General features: G+C 37.9%; 1 protein-coding gene across 1 annotated transcript in view; it reads left to right on the forward strand.

Annotated features, from left to right (window-relative positions):
• The window catches only part of LOC136883333 (structural maintenance of chromosomes protein 1A), a 224,974-nt gene that overhangs the window by 157,957 nt on the left and 45,862 nt on the right, over window positions 1-21,155 (forward strand). The window contains exons 15-19 of the mRNA XM_067155569.2: window positions 351-508; window positions 8,475-8,572; window positions 8,744-8,925; window positions 15,323-15,445; window positions 15,523-15,659. Coding sequence (XP_067011670.2) covers window positions 351-508; window positions 8,475-8,572; window positions 8,744-8,925; window positions 15,323-15,445; window positions 15,523-15,659 — 698 coding nt within the window. The remainder of the gene's footprint in view (window positions 1-350; window positions 509-8,474; window positions 8,573-8,743; window positions 8,926-15,322; window positions 15,446-15,522; window positions 15,660-21,155) is intronic.

Genomic DNA, 21,155 nt, shown 5'->3' on the forward strand with positions numbered 1-21,155 from the left:
TGACCCCGCACGAAACGCCTTGACCTTTCGTGCAACCATCCTGTACGGTAATGCATTCTCGCCACAGGCTTCCTCAATAACATTCTGATGCATTTTTGCCACAGGCAACCTCGATTTTAATCCACGAATGCTGATCACCTTTTGAAAACATGCTTTAGAGTGGTGAAATTGACGCTCTTAACTTCAGCGCCACACAACAACACCACTTCTAATTGGATGCTCATCAAATGCATAGCGCCACCTGACCGCTTCCCTATCTTATTTGGGCATTGCCACTACTTTATTCACAGTCCTCGTATGTTCCTTTTCATGTTTCATTTCGCTTGTAATCTAATTCATATTTTTTGTAGCCAAAGATTACTGAAATTGAACGGACTATGCGTAATCGAGATCAGCAAATCCAAGAAATCAAAGAGAATATGAACAATGTTGAGGACTTGGTATTTGCCAAATTTTGTGCCCAAATTGGCGTGGACAACATTCGTCAGTATGAAGAGAGAGAATTGAGGTGAGATGATGTTATTTTTATCTTTGTTTTTGGCCATCTCTTGACCATGTGATTTCTGTTGTTTTCTTCGTTAGGCTTGAACTTTTACATAGTGCTCCTGTATTAATTTTTTAGTGTTTTTTTTTTTTTTTCCCTTCACATTTTGCATGTTTTAGCTTTTCTTGGAAACCCTGGTATGCTGGGGAGTTATGTTCCTGATTGTCTTTCCATGTGATCCACTCTTCATGCAGATCCCTCTCCATGTCAGTGAGCCAGTATCGTATTCACAAAGATGCACACACGCGTTTCTGTCAATTGTGTACACTGTTTTATTTACAAATTATATACACATTATACACACACACACACTGCCATCTTGAACTGACTCGAAAAAGAAGAAGACTGCCACATTAGCATGTCAACCAGCTACCAACACAACAAACTCACAGCGTGAGTTCACACACTTACTAACAACCCCTCACTAACAAATCAACTCAACTCCCAAGACTGTCTCTTTATATACCCTGCCTGGCCAGGCTTCTAGAAAAGTATGACACAAGATGTTTTCTCGTATCTTCTCGAGTCTCCAATAACCTATGTACAAATGGATAAAACATTCTATAAAACTCGAGTGACAAAAGTGCGTTGTTCCGGAATCCTACCATGTGTTGCACAACATTACATCGGTTTTATAAACCTAGACTGCAGAAGATCTCAAATGGACAAAGTCTTGGGTAAGGAGTACAAGATGAAAATAAATAAGTCTAAAAAAAAAAAAAAAAAAAGTATTGGAGTGCAGTCGAACGAATGCAGGTGATGCAGGAAATATTAGATGACGAAATGAAGTCTTCAAGGAAGTAGACAAATATTGTTACTTGGGTAGTAAAATAACTAACGAAGGCAGAAGTAAGGAGGACTAGCTCAGAAAGAAAGAGAATAGAAGCTTTTGAAATGTAGTGTTACTTAAGAATGGTGAAGGTGAGATGAATAGATCGAATCACGAATGAAGAGATACTGAATCGAATTGATGAGAGGTGATCGATTTGGCTAAATTTGACGAGAAGAAGAGATAACAGGATAGGACACATCTTAAGACACCCAGGACTTGTTCAGTTGGTTTTTGAAGTTAGTGTAGGCTGTAAGAACAATAGGGGTAGACCAAGGTATGAATATGGCAAGCAGATTAGAGCTGATGTAGGATGCAATAGTTATGTAGAAATAAAAAGGTTAGCACAGGATAGCGTGGCATGGAGTGCTGCATCAAACTAGTCTATGGACTGATGACTCAAACAACAATAACATTTACAGGTAATAATAAATTATATACTACTAATTACATGTTCTTACATTAAATAAAGTCTTATTAATATACATAAAGCAGACGTATCATGACATAACCTTACATGTTTTGTTAGACAGATCATACAACACACAAATAATAAATGATACGACCACGATTTATACCGAGTGAAGTCCGTATATAACTATGTAAGTAATAATATTAATGGACGTAAACAACTTCATAGCCACACCTAACAAGTCATAATAATAATAATAATAATAATAATAATAATAATAATAATAATAATAATAATAATACCACGTACTAATCGAGCTCAATATTTCCACTATTTACCCATGGGTTTAGAGAATTGTTTCCAAGTTATACTAGTCCATTACACTTTCATCACCAAGACCCCTTAATTGTCTTGTTTGGAAAGTTGGTAAAGATGCGGATGGTCAGCCTCACTAGGTTCATTCATGTCATATGACCATAAGAGGCAATCTTTCTTTTCCGAATTGTGACCATTTCCTTTTCCACATGTGTGTATAGTTTGTGATTAAGCCTTCTTTTATACTCATCATTTTCCTTGAGTGGGCCTGAGATTTTCTTTTCTTTTTTCTTTCTTTCTTTCTTTCTTTCTTTCTTTCTTTCTTTCTGTGACTTGTAGATTTTCCTATTCATTGTTAGGCATTTCTCTGTGTTATAGGAGCTCTGGTTGGTTGACCAGGGTGGTAATGTCAGAGCTTGGTGTTGAAGGATCTTTATTGTTGAAGCCATTGTTACACTATTTCTATTTTGTTGGCATTGACGTTGGGTTCTTTTCACTTGTCTAGGTACTCCATATTTTCTACTCCCCCTTGATTTTCCATTATCCCACCTCTGGCTATCTTGATGTTCCTTGATGTTTGTTATGAACTCTTATTTTTTCTAAGGAGATCTGGAAGGCTTACTTTTGCCACTTGCATCAGTGATGGGAAGAGTTTAAGAAAAAAGTCATCAGGCTGAATTACCTGAGAAATATTTTACACAATTACAAATTACTTTTTCAGTAAGTAATCAATAAAATTACAATTACAGTTACTTTACAGAACACTGGTTTTAAAGAAATCGCCAACACTTCTTTTTTTTTTTCACCGGACTTTCTATCAAGAAGAAACGTTCCAGACTCTCTTATCAGAAAATTGAAAATGCTGTCAGAGCTGTGCCCAAATAGGGAGCGGATATTCGGATTGGTTTGTTACTCTTAAGGGAGTGCAACAAGGCAGTGCATTGTTGCCACTGCTATTCATCTCTGTAATGGACGAAATCATAAAGAGGGTGAAACAACAGTGTGTCGGTACTGATTTCAAGGCATTGGCTTTCACAGACGTAACAATTTAAGGAGTTTGGCCTAAAAATTAGCCGTATGAAGACGGTAGCCATGAAGGTTAACAGGCAAAGATGATGTATGAATATTATGCTGGATGGAAAGAAGGTGGCAGAAGTTGATCAGTTCCAATACTTTGGCAGCAATGGAACTTGAGATGGCCATTGCTCAGATGAAATCACCAATAGGATTCAGAAAGGAGCTCATTTATACCATCAAGTCAGGAACCTTCTCCGGGACAACCAAATTCCTTTAATAACTAAGAAAACTTTGTATCAGGCCTACTTTGTACCAATAGCAATGTACAATCTGGAAACTTGCACCATCAACAGAAGTGATAACAGCAGACTCCAGGCTGCAGAAAAGAAATTTTTGAGGTCAATGCTGCAGAAAACGAGACGAGATAAGGTCTGGAATGGCAAGGTCTGCAAAGACATCCAAGTGAAACCACTCAACGAAATTTTAGCAACATCAAGATTGAGATTGTTTGATCACTTGAAGCGGATGAGGTCAAGGCTTAGTGATGATCTGAAGACGGTAGCACAAAAATGGTTTGACAAAGATCTGGAGGGAAAGCGATCCAGGTGCAGACCAAGGACACGATGGATCTCCCAAATAAAAGATGATCTGCAAGGAAGAGGAGTGGAATTGTGTAAAGTTGAAAGAGAAGTGTACTTGCATAGGCATAAGTGGGGAAGGCTCTTGTACCGCACTGGCAAACTGGAGACGGTTAAATGATGATGTAAAAATATGAAAGAAAAAGGTATTACTTCATTTTGTGTGGTGTTTTATTTTAGCATAGAGACAGACATAAGTGGCCATCATCACTAGGTGAAAATGAACTTTTCCTGTATTTTTTTTATTTTAGTCAATTACTTGAAGCGTTTCAGATTTTTTGCCATTTACTTTACAAATAAAATAATTGGTTCTTAAAATTCTCATCACTAAGCCTTGACCTCTTTGTGGGGGAAATAAATCTGTAAATTTGTTGTCACTCTACAGGAACATTTGAAGGAATACATGTGTTTAATTTTAAGAATATCGTTGGGTCAAGTATTATGTCTTTGAAAGTACTGGACAGGTAAGAAGGCACATCATCCAGAACTTATGAAGCTACTGGTTCTGCTGTAATAGGATTGAAAAAGTCATAATTCTTTTCTTTTTTCCTGTTTCTGGTTCCGTACAATGTATATCAACTACTGGAAAGTAACGATTATTAGAATATAATGACTGCAGTTTTATTTTAAGAAGTTAAAATTACTTTTAATAATTTGCTTTGACTCTGATCATCATCATCATCATCATCATCATCGTGAACTTATATGAGCTCTACCTTTGGGTGAGGCTGTTAGTGGAGATAGTACCACAGACTTTTAACCTTCTATGGATATATGTCGACAATAACTGCAAAATGTAATATGCTTCCACAGGTAGTTGCCAATATATTGTCAATGTCACACTTTTTCCATTCTGTGTGATCACTTGCCGATTATATATCTCAACGGCCCCAACGTATGCGTTCAAGGAGCCATGGAGTAGCTTCTGCTGCCATCTCCACGCAATATCTGAAACTACTAGAAAATCTGTAAAGAGAATAAAACGCAAGAGCAAGCATGTTCATTCCTTGACCTCAAGGCATCGCCATAAGACCTATCTGTGTCGGTGCGACGTAGAGCCACTAGTAAAAAAAAAAAGCGTCAGACTAGGTTGCAACTGGCCCTTCAGTGGTTGAATAGAAAGCGCTAAAATATTTTAGACAAAACAAACAGGTAAATTAAGTTTTAGGAGAAGAAACCAGCCGTGTTTATAGCAATTTTGAAAATGAAATGCAAGGGACATAAGAACAGTTGAGTGATGAAAACGCAGGAAGTTTACCGGATGTTGACGGGTGGAAGGAAGTAAAGTCCGGTGACAGGAAACCTAAAGAACAAGCGTTCTTTAATAATTCCGAACCTGTAAAAAGAACCTGACACTTGGTACAGAGCCTATTGTTTATTTTTTCATTATTTTTTGACAATGAGTAGTCCGATGCAATTGCTAGGTGTAAGCCTTATTTGTAACTGGATTCCAGTTACACGGCACTTGTTAATGAAATAATAATAATGATAATGAAACTTAAATTACATGGATTTTGGACAGCTGTAATAAAAAACAAAACTCCAGCTGAAACTGCATCGAGAAATAAACAAATAAACATCAGGTTGTTCAACTTGACAACTATAAGGAAGGATGTAGAACAGGCATGGGAACCCTATCAGGGCGATGGGGAGATGTGGGTTGCAGATTTTTTTTAAAACCAACGGTGATCCCTTGACCTGTTAATATTTTCCCCAAAACAATGTTACAAAATAAAATTCATCAAATCAAAATCAGGTTGTCATGTCTCATAAGCAATGACATTAGATGTAATTTACCAAAGACTATTCTCTTAAGTCAAAGAGGCTAAGAGAAAGATACTTTAACATAATGCAACTTCCAGAATACAACATTTAAAGATAATAAGAACTACATGATATTAAAAATACAACCTTCAGTGAAAATTAACAGCGCTTTTTTTTTCTTTTCTATCTGCTTTACGTCGCACCGACACAGATAGGTCTTATGGTGACGATGGGACAGGAAAGGCCTAGGAATGGGAAGGAAGCGGCCGTGGCCTTAATTAAGGTACAGCCCCAGCATTTGCCTGGTGTGAAAATGGGAAACCACGGAATACCGTCTTCAGGGCTGCCGACTGTGGGATTTGAACCTGCTGGGATGCAAGCTCACAGCTGCGCGCTCTTAACCGCACGGCCAACTCGCCCGGTAACAGCGTTTTCAAATAATCGCACTACATAATGGAAACAAGAAGGAAATCAGAAATACTTAAACTTGACGTAGGAGCCAGTTCAACTTACTCTCACGCCAAAAAGAAGAGGGAAAATTAGCGTGCACCAAGTTATACATAGTGACTGGAGGCAAACCCCGAGGGAAATAAAATGAATCAAATAGTGAGGCCCAGCTGAAAAGCTAAGGCGTCTTATAATTGAGTGGCGAGTCTGTGCCAGTAGGGGCAAACTCCTATGTGAAAAGGGAACCAAACATTGAATTTAAACCAAGGTGGAAATGAAACTAACAGCGCTTACCCTAAAGCAAACCATCCTGGGCGGGAGGATCGCCGAAGTACGTCTGACTCGCTGGACAGGTGAGAAGCGAAAAACAATTAAAGTTTTTCTCGCTCGCTTGAGGAGGGCGAAACTGGCCCCAGTCTGATCACGAGGTACCCAATCAGACCACAGAAGCTTACCTCTCACCACCCAGACTCGCCAGTCAAAACTCCTGTTATTTTCTCCATCGTAAATGACTATCGAGAACCTTCTATCTTATGAAACTCTTAAAGACGTTCGACGTTTCACAATATTAAAGACATAGAACGTCTTTCTAGAATTGACATTTCACAATATTACAAAATATCACCCAACGATAATGAAAACAACCCTTTACAATTTTCAGTGTTACAAAATATCGCCCAACCATAATGAAAACAACCCTTTACAACTTTCATTGTTACATTTTCAAATGACTATCTTCCATAAGTCCACATGTTTTTCTTTTTCTTTCTATACCAAACGGTGCAAATACAACACATTTTTCTCTTTTCTTTCCCTACGAAACCTGTCTCATTATGCATTGTATATTAATTGAAAAGCTACCCATTTTAGAAAGTGTGTAGGTTTTTAGGTGCAGAAATATTTTTATTGCATATCGATTTTGTCTTGAAAGCGATTGCAATTACTCTCCAACTGACTTGCTAGGCCTAACGTTTGAACAAAGATTTTCTGTCAGAGTTATCTCCCTTAGCTTTTAGCAGTCATCTGCCACATCTGTAAGGCAGCAGCTTCCTGTTGAATTTGAGTATCATTTCCTACATAAAGACTTCAACAAGCCCCCTAAGGTTGAACTCCTCTGCCCATAGCCATTGGTTCTTCCTTAATTTGTCAGGTTTGGTAATGGCCGCCCAACCCTCGGCCAGAAAGTTGCAGGTATTACCGTCTACTGTCGCATACAATAGCAGAATGTACCTGACCTCATGTATGATCATGTACAATGTAAGCACATATGGGAATATCTGAGATGTAAAGAAGTACCAGATGAGATTATAGCTAGAGTAAAACAACTATATCGAGAGACAAAGAGCTGTGTTCAAATTCAAGGAGGCAGGTCAAACTGTTTTGAAACCAAGAGCGGAGTCCAACAAGGAAGTTGTCTGTCACCACTTCTCTTCATTACTATCATGGATGAGGTTATAAAAGCAGTGAAAATGAAGGATCAGACAACAAATGCACTTATGTTGTTGATGTTATGCTATGGGGTGAGACAGAAGCTGAAGTGCAAACTAGACTAGACTTCTGGCAAGAAGAATTTTAAAGAATGGGAATGATCATCAGCGGAACTAAAACCGTCGGTTTATTGGCGAGTCGAAATCCTGAAGCAGTCCACCTGCAAGTGCAAAATGAAGAAGTAGAAAATATCAATAACTTCAGATACTTATGGAGCTTCGTTTCTTCTGACATACCATAAACCAAGAAATAGGCAATAGAATACAAGCTGCATCAAAATTCTACCACTCCGTTCGTCAGTTACTTTGGGATGACTCATTTCTCCAAGCTTGCAAGCTCACGCTGTACAAAATATATCTTGTTCCAATTCTAACATCGGACTGGAAACAGCAACGTTGACTAGGTTTGCACTAAGTCGCCTACAGGCCACTGAAATGAAGTTCTTTCGGTCATGTCTCTAAAAGTCAAGGGGAGACAAAATAGGGAATGAAAGTATTGGGCAACAACTTGAATTGGACAGGAGTCTATTGGAAACCTTAGAGAATTAAGCAGATTACGATGGTAAGGACATATGAGAAGGATGACTCCAATTAGGACCCCAAGATCATACTACTGTATGAAAGGAATGTTGTTGGTAAGAGGCCCAGGGGGAGGCCTCATGATAGTTGAGAAAAGCAAATTTTCAAAGACTTTGCCAAACGTGATGTAAATTTGCAGCAAAAGGTAGAACATCAGCTGTGGATGGACAGGATGAACTGGAAGAGGCTCGTAAACACCCGCACCCGGCTTGCTGGAGCAGAAAATTGATGATGATGATGATGATCGATTTTATATTATATAGAAGTAATACATAAACTGTTACATTATATGAACTTGTTTGTTTACCCCAAAACATGTACATCTTGGTTGCAAAAATTTCTTGGATCCATACGTCTGCAAAGGGTTAATGGTTTATACCTCAGGCGTACATGTAAATTTGGATCTAGTATAGTAATGCTCTAAATATTATCTGTTTTCCAGGACTCAGCAGGAACGTATGAAGAAGAGGATGGAGTTCGAGAATCAGAAAAACCGCATTCTAAATCAGCTAGAGTTTGAAAAGTCACGTGATACTAGAAGTGAGAATTTTAAAAAATCATTTTACCTTTTTAATTTTCCTTTTGGGATACGTGTTAGTGAGTTATTTCCAATTCCTTTACTTTCAGACATTAAATATTCCACCTGGATTTCAGTGAAATATGTAAATAATTTCAAATGATGAGGGACACAATTTTATTTGTTTCATTTAGACAATGTACTGCGATGGGAAAGAGCGGTTCAAGACGACGAAGATGCTCTGGAGACAGCTAAGCAGGCAGAACAAAAACAAATGGGAGACATTGAACGGGACATGCGCGAATTAGAACGTCTCAAATCGGAACGTCTAACGAAGAAAGGTGATGTGGATGCAATGGAAGACTTGATAGGCAAGGTATGTTGGGTATGATGGGTGTTGTCTGTTGGTATTGAGTGGTATTAAGTGTTGAACCTGAACTTATGAATTTCATGGTTGGTTCTGTATTGACATTAGCAATATTCAAAAATTAATTCTTAAAAAGAATTATTTTGAAGGTTCTACATGTTTACTACTCAGTATCTACTATTCAATAATTAAACAGTCTTACCTAAACTAGAACATGTTTTGGCCTTCTTGTGACCATCTTCACCTAGATTTAAATACAGTGAAACTCTGTTAAGAAGTTTTTCAAGGGACCACAAAAAAAAAAAAAAAAAAAAAAAAACAAAAAAAAAAAAAAAAAAAAAAAAAAACTTAAGCAGGAAACTTCTTAAAAATGTCCAAAAACTTATTCTGTACTTTGACATACATGTGAAACACACAGCCAGCAGATTTCCTTGTTTGTGAACAATACCGAAATTGGCTGATAAATAAGAGCTGCTAAAAGAAAGCCACAATATACTGTAAATACTAGATTATCATGACATGTATTTTTAGAGATAAAGTAAAATACTGTAATTGAACATACTGTATTATAAAAATTCTTGATAAGAGAAAGGAACATATTATATAAAACCTTGCACAAGAGATAAAAAATACTAAGAACATTAAAACGGTAGATGGTAACCGTAGGCTACATTATGTAAATTCCATACTGTATTAGACATTAAATACATTTCCAAACACAAAATTCGAGGCTCCAACTTGGAAAAGAAATTGCCCAGGGTTGACTGTTTTAGGTTTTTACTGCTTTCTTGAACTATAAACCTCTCCATTTCCCACATTGCCTTCCACGTGTTGTGAGGCACACTGACTGAACCTTCTATAAACCGCCTCAGTTTTTCAAGGCAGATGCTTGCCTCACTGCAAGATGGTCTTGGGGGATTCTCTTCCTCAACCTCCTCCTCTTCTTCTTCAATCTCCTCATCTCCTGCCTGAATTTCCTTGCAGATCTCATGGATGGTCTGCTCCTCGCAAGTGATTACCATATCATCAATGGCAGTGAAGTCATCGAAACTACCGGTAATTTCCATCTTCTCCTGTATAGTTTTCCAGCACCCTGGCTCTTCATCAACAACTTCCATAATAATGCTATTGGTACCACCAACGAAGCCTGCTTTCTTGAAGCAATTTGCTATTATTACAGGCCCCACTGAATCCCATGATGAGGCAATGAAATGCATTGTGTCCAAAAGAGATGGTTTGTAGATAGGTTTGCCTGCTTCCATACGTAGCAGCATACGGCGCACAACTGATTTTCGGTACCTCGACTTCAATACCTTATTGATTCTTTGCTCCATGGGCTGTAGTACCGATGTAGTATTCGGTGGAAAAAATTCTACCTTGATGTTCCTTAAATGGGGCCACTCCTTGGGATGCGCAGGGCAGTGGTCCATAAACACCACAATCTTCCTGTTCTGGCTCCCCATTTTCGCATCTAATGCCTGTATATACTCCTTAAACAGGGAACTTGTCATCCAAGCTGACTTGTTGCTGGTGTGCTTGCACGGTAAAGTCCCAACATTTTTGAAACAACGTAGCTTCCTAGACTCTCCTATCATCAGTAGAGGTAGTTTTTCAGTTCCTTCCATATTAACACCAACCAATACCGTAACTCGCAATTTACTTAATTTTCCCCCATGGCAAGATTCTCCCTTCAAAACTAGAGATTTATCCGGGATAAGCTGGTAAAAAAGTGCGAATTCATCAAGATTAAAAACGTTGCAATGTTTGTAACTGCTTATTTTAGCAGGCAAAACTGTTTCCTTCCACGCTCCCGTTTCCTCCGCACTTACACTCTCTGCTTCGCCACAAATTGTTTTGTAAACGATACCGGCTCGATTTTTAAAGCGGTCCAACCACCCGTTCGATGCGGCAAAAGGTACCTTTAATTTGCACTCAATTTCTTCGGCTTTCTCCTTCACAATAGTCCCGCTCAAAGGTATGTTTAAACTTCGCTGCTGTTTAAACCATATTAGCAGAGCTTGTTCTATTTCATCGTACTTTCCAGATTTAATATTTCTTGCAATTTGATGAAGTATTCCCTGCAGAAGCCAAGATCTTCTCTTTCTTCGCTATAATGCCGTTCAAAGTAGACGGCGGCATCCCCAGCTCCTTCGCCAAAGCAGCACGGGAAAGTGTAGATGACTCCACTTTCCTTATAATCTCCACTTTGCCTTTAATTGTTAGTGCCTTTCGCTTGATCACTTTTCTCAGAGTTCCACTCATTTTCACTTAAAACGTTCGTACATTGATATTACAAGTACAACTAACTTCACTGACGCCTATTCACACTAATTACGACGCTACACTACACTTGGCAATACATAGCTTATACTCCTTACTTCTAAATTGAAGTTTTCCAAAACAAATGAGCATCGCCCTTCTTCTGTTGCCAGCGCGCTACACCGCGAGAACAGCTGATGCAATACGACCACGATAAACAGCCCTTGTAAAATGTAATACCGTACTCAGAAAAACTATTGAATGTGGGTTGAAAACAAATTCACAAATACTACACTTACTAACAACATCTGACACTAATAAGATAATATACAGTATTATTAAGAATAAGGAACATTCCACTGATCTCAGTCACTAGAACCCTCCAACAATATGAAAAACACACTAATTACTGGAGGAAAATGCAAAAGATCGCTAAACGTACCAAATACCATACACGCTGAGCGAGAATGGTTAACCACGTGGCAAATGTAAATATTAAGAGTTGGCAACTGGGTTTCGAGATCGTGCTTTGTCGATAAAAATCAATATGAATGACCAAAATCTGCCAAAACGTCAATTTAGAAGTAGAGCCATGGGGAGTTTTTTTTTTTTTTAAGGCCTACAAGACGTGTACTACAGTTCGTTATCATGTGCTTTCTATCTTCCTCACACCCCCCGACATCTACTTCAAGTTAACGGCAGCAGATGGGACATCGGCAACTTATTCTTAGAGATTCTTAGAACCTATTCATAGGCCTATATCGTCCCTGCATTCCTACTTGTTGTCACAACCACGGGCGTAGTTTCTGGCTGTTTCGCAAGTACTGCATGGACAAGCCGCTATCGAGTTTATTTTCCTGCTTTAATCCTCTTCATGCTAAAGGTCATGAAGAAAAGAAAAGCAGGTTCGAAGTAGCAGAAATGAGTACATGGGAAAGTATTGGGGTATTACATGCGACTGATAAAGACGCAGTAGCAACGCTAGCACATCTAAACGTAAACAGTTTCTTTTCCCGCGAGAATTTTATTTCATGTCTCCTCATCCTTGTGCTGCGTTCTAATAATGCGATGTAATAATTACGAGTGACACGATAGTACAATGTTTAGCTCGTATAAAGGTAAAAATAAAAATAACTTTCAATTTTATGCCAACACTTGGTATCGCAATGTCTCTGCGTGCGTGTATCAGGCCTCTCACCAACACCCAGCTGGTTATCAACATTCGTTCAACTTCGTACACGATCGGGATCTTTCGGCCGGCTGTTTGGCGGCATAGTATGTATCAGCTGGCAAGTCTGCTGTTTACTGCTTAGAGTCGGGACGGCCGGGATGTTTCTTTATTTCGTATTAGTTCTAACTAATAATGGACATGGAAAATCTTATCAGTTTAGTTCCAAACCGTAATTTCCTCTACGACAAGGCCCATAAACATTATTGCAACAACAACGTAAAAGAGAATGCCCGGAAGGAAATAAGCAAGGGAATGAAAAATCAAACAGGTTAGAATATTAAATTTCGTGGTAGATTAGGCCTATACGGTAATTTATTTCGCAATTATTGTTGACCTTATTTCAGAATCATATTATCATGTTGGAGTCCATATACAGTACGGTATGTCAGTACGATAATTGACTTGGCTTGGAATGTACAGTATTTACCGTGAACATTTTTGTAAGTGGCATTCCCTACGGTTATCGTTCATGTATTCCTAACAAACAGTACGATAATGCATAAGAAGCTGCTGTGTTGTGGACAAATACATTTTTCGGTTTTTAATTAATGTTGAGGCCACATCGATTAATGACTTCACCCTGTCGCGGCACGCAACTTACTGCATTAATGTTTTATCAAACCATCCATTGCATGCTTTGTGTTTCCCGCGTAGAATCCCATTCGATTCTATTCTGCTTGATGTAAATGGTGGAGCGGAAATTACGACTGATGGGTTCGATCCGATTCCACAAGATGAGAGTGAGCATCTGGTGTCCGTGTTGTCATAGCGTGACGTTATATGGCCTTGGCAAGCCCGGAGAGGCTCCATGACAGGCGCAAACGGTCTAACGTCTAACACAGGGTTCGACTTGCACGGCGACTGGAGGGTTCTAACCATGAGCTGCTTTGAGCGGACGTTTTCTATCTCAAGGGGCTCTAAAATTTGAACTGTTTAACCAGGAAATATATTTACAACAGAACATTTTAAGCGGGATAAATATACATATATCTTAATGCAACCGATCAAGGGACCAAGAATATCACACTTCTTAGGCGGGAAAACTTCTTATGCGGGAACTTCTTAACCGAGTTTCACTGTAATATTTTAATCACATGGTAGTGACATGTTAAAAACAGAATGTACACTTTAAAACATCTTTTTGTATGAGTTAAAATAAATAGGTAAATCACTCTGTAAAAACTGTGTAGTTGTTTAAAATGACAGACAACAGCACGCACTCACTCAGGCGACCATTTTATGTGATAACCACAAGAACGGGCCTGGAAGACGGAATGTTCACATAACCTTTTTAAGACGACCCAATTTTATCAACAACTACTACTTCACAGTCTTCCTTATTGACAATATGCTTCTCAGCATAGATGAACATTCCACAATGTGGTATCTTCTGGTATCCATTAAACTTTTAAAGAATTTTTATCCATATCGATCCATTAACAAGTAGTGTCATACTCAAAGACTCATCTACTAATGAGAGAATATTTTTAAGACTTTTAATCTTTTCCCTTTATTCACACATATTTTTAATTTTTGTAACATTTTAATGTATACTCAGTACTATAACATGCAAATTTAAAGGTTAAAATTTTGTAAGAATTCAAGAACTGCATTTTTCTAGCTGAAGTTAAACATGTCCTAGTTTATATAATGACTGAATATGAATGGTCTAACGATGTATTGAATAGGTGGAATTTATTAAGGAATAAAGTTGTTTATACTAGGGACAATATGGAACCCAAAGATGGAGTTTATTAGTTGTAAATATTCCTGAGTCGGGGTGGTGGTCATAAGGTAACATTATCTCACATATTTTTCTTTACTTTTTAGCATTTTTTTAACCTCAGAAAGTGGAAGGAGGGAAAATTATGCCAATTTAATTGTGTATCTAAAGTACTGATGGGATACCACTACTTTTTCAGTACAGTTCTTCCGCAATCTCTGGGTTAGAGATATCCTTTATCGAAAAGAAAAGTTGTTTCTGTTCATGAATCTACACAGCCACCCATTGCTTGCGTTATAAACTATGAGATTCCTGTATTACTTTTCTTGGCGAGTTCCAGTGCCTTTGAGTGTAATAATTTGTGCGAGACTGAATAACCGTTATTTCTCAATCCAGTACATTTTTCAATTTCTGAATACTGGCCTAATGTTGTTCCCTGGAATGATGAGGCTGACTTCTTGGCACACTGTAATTGGCGCTTTGTTTACTCCAGTAGCGTTTATGTAATGGTTCTACACAAAACTCGAGCAATATTTTCTACTAATGCGATCACTGTTAATTTAGACTGTGTATTGTAACACCCGTTTTTCCTTACCCTTAAAATGACAGACAACAGCACGTACTCACTCAGGCTACCATTTTACATGATAACCACAAGAACGGGGCTAATACATACGCATACTAGCGATGTGGATTTGATTAAACACTGCGTAGCTTGCCGAACAGTCCTCTTACTGCAATGTTCTTCATTGCCACCTAGAAACTGATACCTGATCAATGAAACATTGGATGTTTTCATAATCACACTTTTCATAAAAGTGATTCAAAACCTTTAAGTAATCGTGACAAGAACATTACACAATTTTTTTATTTTCCCTAAATTTCCATTTCAAAATTAAGGGCGGAAAAATTAAGCAAGGGTGGGGGAGAAGTACTCGTGAAAATATGTAATGGCTCGTATATGTGAGAAAGAGAAAGACAGACAGATAGTTGGACAGACAGACATTGAAACTACCTTCAAATTTAACCTCTTTAGCCACCTTCTCTGCCAACTTGTTTCACTGTTGTGGACCAACTTGCAGCTAGTATCAGTATAACATGGAAATAAGAGGAAAAGGCAGAAGTAATCATCATTGCAATGTTTCTTTATTTATTTATTTTTTTTTTTTAGTTCTTTCTTTACCTGTTCGTAGGCACGTCGTGAAGTTGGTGCCATTGCCAAAGATATCCAGGCTGCACAGAAGCAAGTGGCGGTCATCGAGAGTCGCATAGAGCAACGTAAAGCTGATCGACACAGTATTTTGAAGCAGTGCAAGGTAAAGCCTCGCTCCTGTGTCATATATCAGGATTTAGCTCCATTCACAGACTGTACATATCATCTTCACATTTTCAGATGGAGGATATTGCCATCCCTATGCAACGAGGTAACATGGAAGATATTTCTCAGGAATCTGGCAATGCTGACTCATCAGAAACTACCTCAGAGACAACATCTATGAGCACTCAGCAGATTTATGACAGAGAAAGCAGGTGAGCCATTGCTTTTCTCCTTGTTTCTATCCCCCCCGCCCCGCCAAGTTCTTGGTTATAAATGAACGGCTTAATGTGGATATTTGCTTTATCTTTGGGGAATTTTAGTTACTATAGTCCCATGCAAATTAATTGGAACTCTACATTAACATACATATGTTTTTTATTAAAACACATACAGTAGAAACTCAATAATTCGAAATCGGTTAATTCAAAATCCTGCCTAACTCGGAGAAGCTCTCGTTCCCGGAAACATGAGGTATGGTTTTGCATGTTATTTTAATTGTATAATTCGAAATGCAGATAATTCGTTATTCGAAGAACAATGTCGGTCCCATTACCGAATTTCAGATTTTTAATTCAAAACTGCCTTAACATAAAAAAAATAGTATTTTACAGAGTAATTTAAATTCAAAATTTATTCGCGTCATGATAGAACGCGTCTTCCTGAACGTGCTGGGAAAGCTTTCTGTACTTTCACTTACTTCGGTGTGTCTACAGTGTGCTTCATATGTGCTAAATTTTAGTAAAATCGTAATTTATTTGTATTTAACATTTTAAGGAACACCTCAATATCACATAACAGGCAGTCTGTGGAGAAGCAGAATCCGCAAACACTGACCATGCTGACAGTTGGCGAACCTTTCAATATTGTCAATGCCGATGAAACCACGTTGGTTTTTTAAAATGCTGAGCCCAAACGGACTTATGGTTTTAAAGGAGAAAAATGTCAGCCGGGAAGTCATACAATGGTGGGTGTCATCATACTGTGTTGCAATGCACACGGAAGCGAGAGACATCCTCCCCTCATCATAGGAAAGTTCGATAAGCCACGATGTTCTAAGAGCGTTGGGCACTTTCCGTGCAAGTACAAGGCATTTAAAAATTGCAAACAGTACAGTAATCCAAAAAGTAAAGCATTTGCGCAGGGGAGCCAGCATAATTTGACTTGTCTTTGAATCGTGTGTTTTACTTTTGTTGCATGAGGATATGTTAGCCAGTGATTTATCAGAGTGCATTATTTGAATAATGTAAATGCACCTTGTTGGATACATTTTGGAAATAGTTGTTCCATGGCATTTGAAAGGTTTAAACTGTGAATCAAAGTGATTGCATGCATTAACGTGTCAGAATACTTTGTGACGCGGCAGAGGTTGGCATTTCTGAATTACGAGATAAGTGCTGTGGTGGGAAATCGTACAAGGATAGTCACTGTACTGTGTTGTAATGCAGATGGAAGCAAAAGACTTTCTTCCCACGTCATAGGAAAGTTCGATAAGCCACAATGTTTTAACCCTGGAGAGGGTGCGTAAAAATAATCCCGTGAGGAGGCGCGCACGGTGTTTTAGACAGGGTCATGAAAAAATAGCACAAATTAAGCAACAACTATTTTTAATGTTACAGAATTAGTAAATAATTTTGCACGAACTTGTAAATAATGTTCAGAGGTGTTTTGGCAATACAAAAATCGGATGTTAAACAACTGACGTTCATTCTGCCTCATCACTAGATTCTTGACTTTCCATACTGCACCAAACACATGTCACTGCCGAGTGTTCTTTGTAGATGTGCCACTCATGCCCGGTTGTATAAAACATTTGATTGGAGTTTAACGAGGAAAAATGGCTGCCAGTCAAGTTGAACTTCGATTTTCCGTTGTATAAACGCTAACCTACGATCATCTCTTCTCGATCCAAGTTCAGATTTGACTGCCTAATATTCGTCGGTTAATCTCCTTGAACTCAGTTCATTACCCTTCATATTAAACATTGAACTAGACCTGAAGACTTGAAAAGTGTTTCCTTGTATCGTATCTGCGTAAGAATACCGTACCGTAATAATATCGAGGTGAGTTATAAATATTTGAATGCTAGTAGTTAAATAATAATGCGCTGAAGATCGCTTGATTTTTTTCAGAAGTGAGGTTATGTGAATAGCCTACTGCAATACAAACACGTTGCTATTACTTAGTTTTATGATACTGCTTCAATAATTAATTATTTTAAATTATGTTTCAAGTTTACAAAACAAAGCAATTTTGTAATATATATATATTTCTTTTCTTTAGCAGGGATGTCACATTATTCCGACTTTTCGTCCGATGAAGAAGAATTGATTTTACGACGAGCTCCTGTCGTCTTTCGGCACAGACGGAATCCGATGATTGAAATGGGTGATCAAATGTTCAAAATGAGATTTCGTTTATCGAAAGATGTTGTGGAACGGCTGGAATTAAAGTTAAGGGACACATTACAAAAACCTACTCAAAGAAATTATCCCCTGTCACCCATGTGTATGTTACTAATAACTCTTAGGTTTTATGCCACGGGAAGTTTTCAAATGGTTGTTGGAGATCTCTTTAATATTGACAAGTCAACGGCTTCCACAACAATTCATAAAGTGACCAGGCAAATTGCTTCATGGAGACCAGAATTCATAACCATGCCTACAGAACGTCATGAAGCAGTTCAGGTAATGAGAGACTTTCACGAAATCGGCAATTTGCCCTGCATTTTGGGGGCAATAGACTGTACTCATGTGGCCATAATATCTCCTGGTGGTAATGATGCTGAAATTTTTCGGAATCGTCATGGGTGGTTTTCTCTAAACGTACAAGCCATCTGTGACTCAAAGTTACGATTCAGGAATGTAGTTGCGAGATGGCCAGGTTCGGCCCATGATAATAACATTTTTAAGAATTCCAGAATTCGTGCACAGTTTGAGGTTGGAGAATTTCAACAGGGCCTACTGTTAGGCGATAGTGGATACAGTTGTTGTCGCTATCTACTGACTCCTGTTTTACATGAGGAAACAGATGCCGAACGTGCTTACAACCGTGCACATAGAAGAACTAGATCTGCAATTGAAAGGGCCTTCGGAATGGTTAAGAGAAGATTTCCATGCCTGAGGATGAAGCTTCAAGTCAAACTACCTCGAGTTCCTCCAATTATTGTAGCTACATTTGTATTAAGCAGTGTGGCTATAAGTGCAAATGATGACTTACCTGATATCGATCACCATGCTGCAAGAGAGGAAATGCCTTACATAGACCTCCCAGAAGTGACTGCAAATGGACGGAGGGGAGAAAATACTGCAGTGCGAACTGCAATTATTAACAACTTATTCACGTAATACTATGTACCTAGGTTACTCACTGTTTGTGTTGTGTGCTCTGATTTAATACCCTGATTTGAACTAGATTTGCTGATACGTAAACACCAAAGTAATTTACTCAGAAGGAATTTTCTCTGCAGTTCTACTTTTGTAGTCATTTTGTTAATATTGTTTTGAGTGGAGAGGTCTTTTTTTTTCAATGAAGTTTTATTTTGAAATGCTGAAGATCCCATACATTTTTCAGCTCAAAGGATTTGATGTTATTTCACAGTTGTTGGAGAAATATAAAGTTTCAGTTATATTTAGCAAATGTATATCCATTGGCGTGGAGTTATTAGCGTTGATTTTCCCTTCAGAACTTATTGTAACAGTGTACAGAAAGTTGTTTTGGTACCGTAAATATTCTCCCTTCGAAGTCTATGCCGGTGAATGCTGAATGAAAGCTGATAGTCGTTCCTTCTGCATATGGACGGCTGTTTATTTACTGTGCTTGTTTTTATATTTTGTGACCTCCTGCAAAGTTTACATGTGTTACCGGTTAGTGACATTATTTCATAAGCCTATTGCAATTGGCCAACACCGATACTTAAGTGATTACTCTTTTTAAAATATATTGTTTACTCAGAAGATCATGAGTGAGGAATGCCTAAAATTGACATTAATTATGCGTTGCACAGCATGACAATGGCACAGTTAATGTGTAGCACCTCTGCATGGAAAGGATAAATAACATATGGATGGCTGTATATTTACTGTACTTGTTTTTATATTTTGTGACCTCTGCAAAGTTTTGTGTTACCGGTTAGTGACATTATTTCATAAGCCTGTTATAATTGGCGAACATTGATGTTTGTGACCTCTGCAAAGTTTTGTGTTACCGGTTAGTGACATTATTTCATAAGCCTGTTGTAATTGGCGAACATTGATGTATTTTGTGACCTCTGCAAAGTTTCATGTTACCAGCTAGTGACATTATTTCATAAGCCTGTTGTAATTGGCGAACATTGATGTAACAATACTTAAGTAGTTACTCTTTTTAAAATATATTATTTAACTCAGGCCATGAGTGAGACACGCCTAAAATTATTGACATTAATTATGCGTTGTACAGCATGACAATGACACGGTTATAATGTGTAGCTCCTCAGCACGGAAAGAAAAACATAAAATATGAATGGCTGTTTATTTACTGTGCTCGTTTTTATATTTTGTGATCTCCTGCAAAGTTTACATGTGTTACTGGTTAGTGACATTATTTCATTCGCCTGTTGTAATTGGCCAACATCGATTTCACGATACTTAAGTAGTTACTCTTTTAATTTTGTTCATTCAGAAGGCCACAAGTGAGAAATGCCTAAAATTATTGACATTAATTATGCGTAGAGTTCGTGGTTTATAGCATTTAAAAATCAGAGATTTAGCGTTTTGATTTTCAAATTTAGCGTTTTGTAGCATCTAAATTTCTCAAATTTAGCGTTTTGTAGCAAATTGGTTAAAAATAGGCATAATTTGCTAAAGTGCACACACAACAGTTGGGAGTAAAATCATACTGTTTAATCACACATTGCTCGTCTTGCAGTTTTGAATTCACTGTGGAAAATAAGACAAACATCAACATAAGACTGCAAGTATTAACTCACACACAGGAATATGCTTCACAAACACAATTTAAAGTGAAAAATATTATTCTGAACGTATTTATTTATCACAGTACAACACACCTACAAGGAAGAGGAATTCCAATGATGATTAAAGTACAACATGCCAATTGCTTAAAAGGTGTCCTCCTTCATTTGAGACCGCTCATCAGTTACAATTATGTTGTAGTTGCTAAAAACAACTCTACATCGACACTGTTCGTAGAGGCCCAAATGGACAGAAGTGCTGCCAAAGCAAAGGAAGGACTGCAAAACATTTTTTTTTCTTCATGTCTTTGATTGCAGAGTCGGCACATCAATATAGGCCATCTGTATCGCTTACATAAAAATGTCCCGATTTGTGACTTTTGGCATGCTGTTTGATCGTCACTTCGCTTCTACCCATGGCTACCAGACAATAAAATAAATCACTACCGTACCTTTAAATGGAACTACTACTCAACACCAATGTCAAGAATAACCGACTATGATCAAGGGTCAACACACAAAGAGAATAAACGTGGTGCTTTAAAGTGTATTTGCTGTTTGATTGATTGTTCCTTGCAGTGCTCTTTACCCAGTGAAAGAAATTCCGCACATTGAATTATTTAACTCTTTGGCCTACCATTACTTGTGAAAGGAAATATTCCCTTACATACCATTTATTATTTCGTCACTTTAACATAAATTTGATTAATCACATAAGAATACACAAAGCAAAGTGAGCTTTTAGCTCGTCTATAGT

This window comes from Anabrus simplex, chromosome 11 (genome assembly GCF_040414725.1).
Source record: "Anabrus simplex isolate iqAnaSimp1 chromosome 11, ASM4041472v1, whole genome shotgun sequence".
Taxonomy (NCBI): domain Eukaryota; kingdom Metazoa; phylum Arthropoda; class Insecta; order Orthoptera; family Tettigoniidae; genus Anabrus; species Anabrus simplex.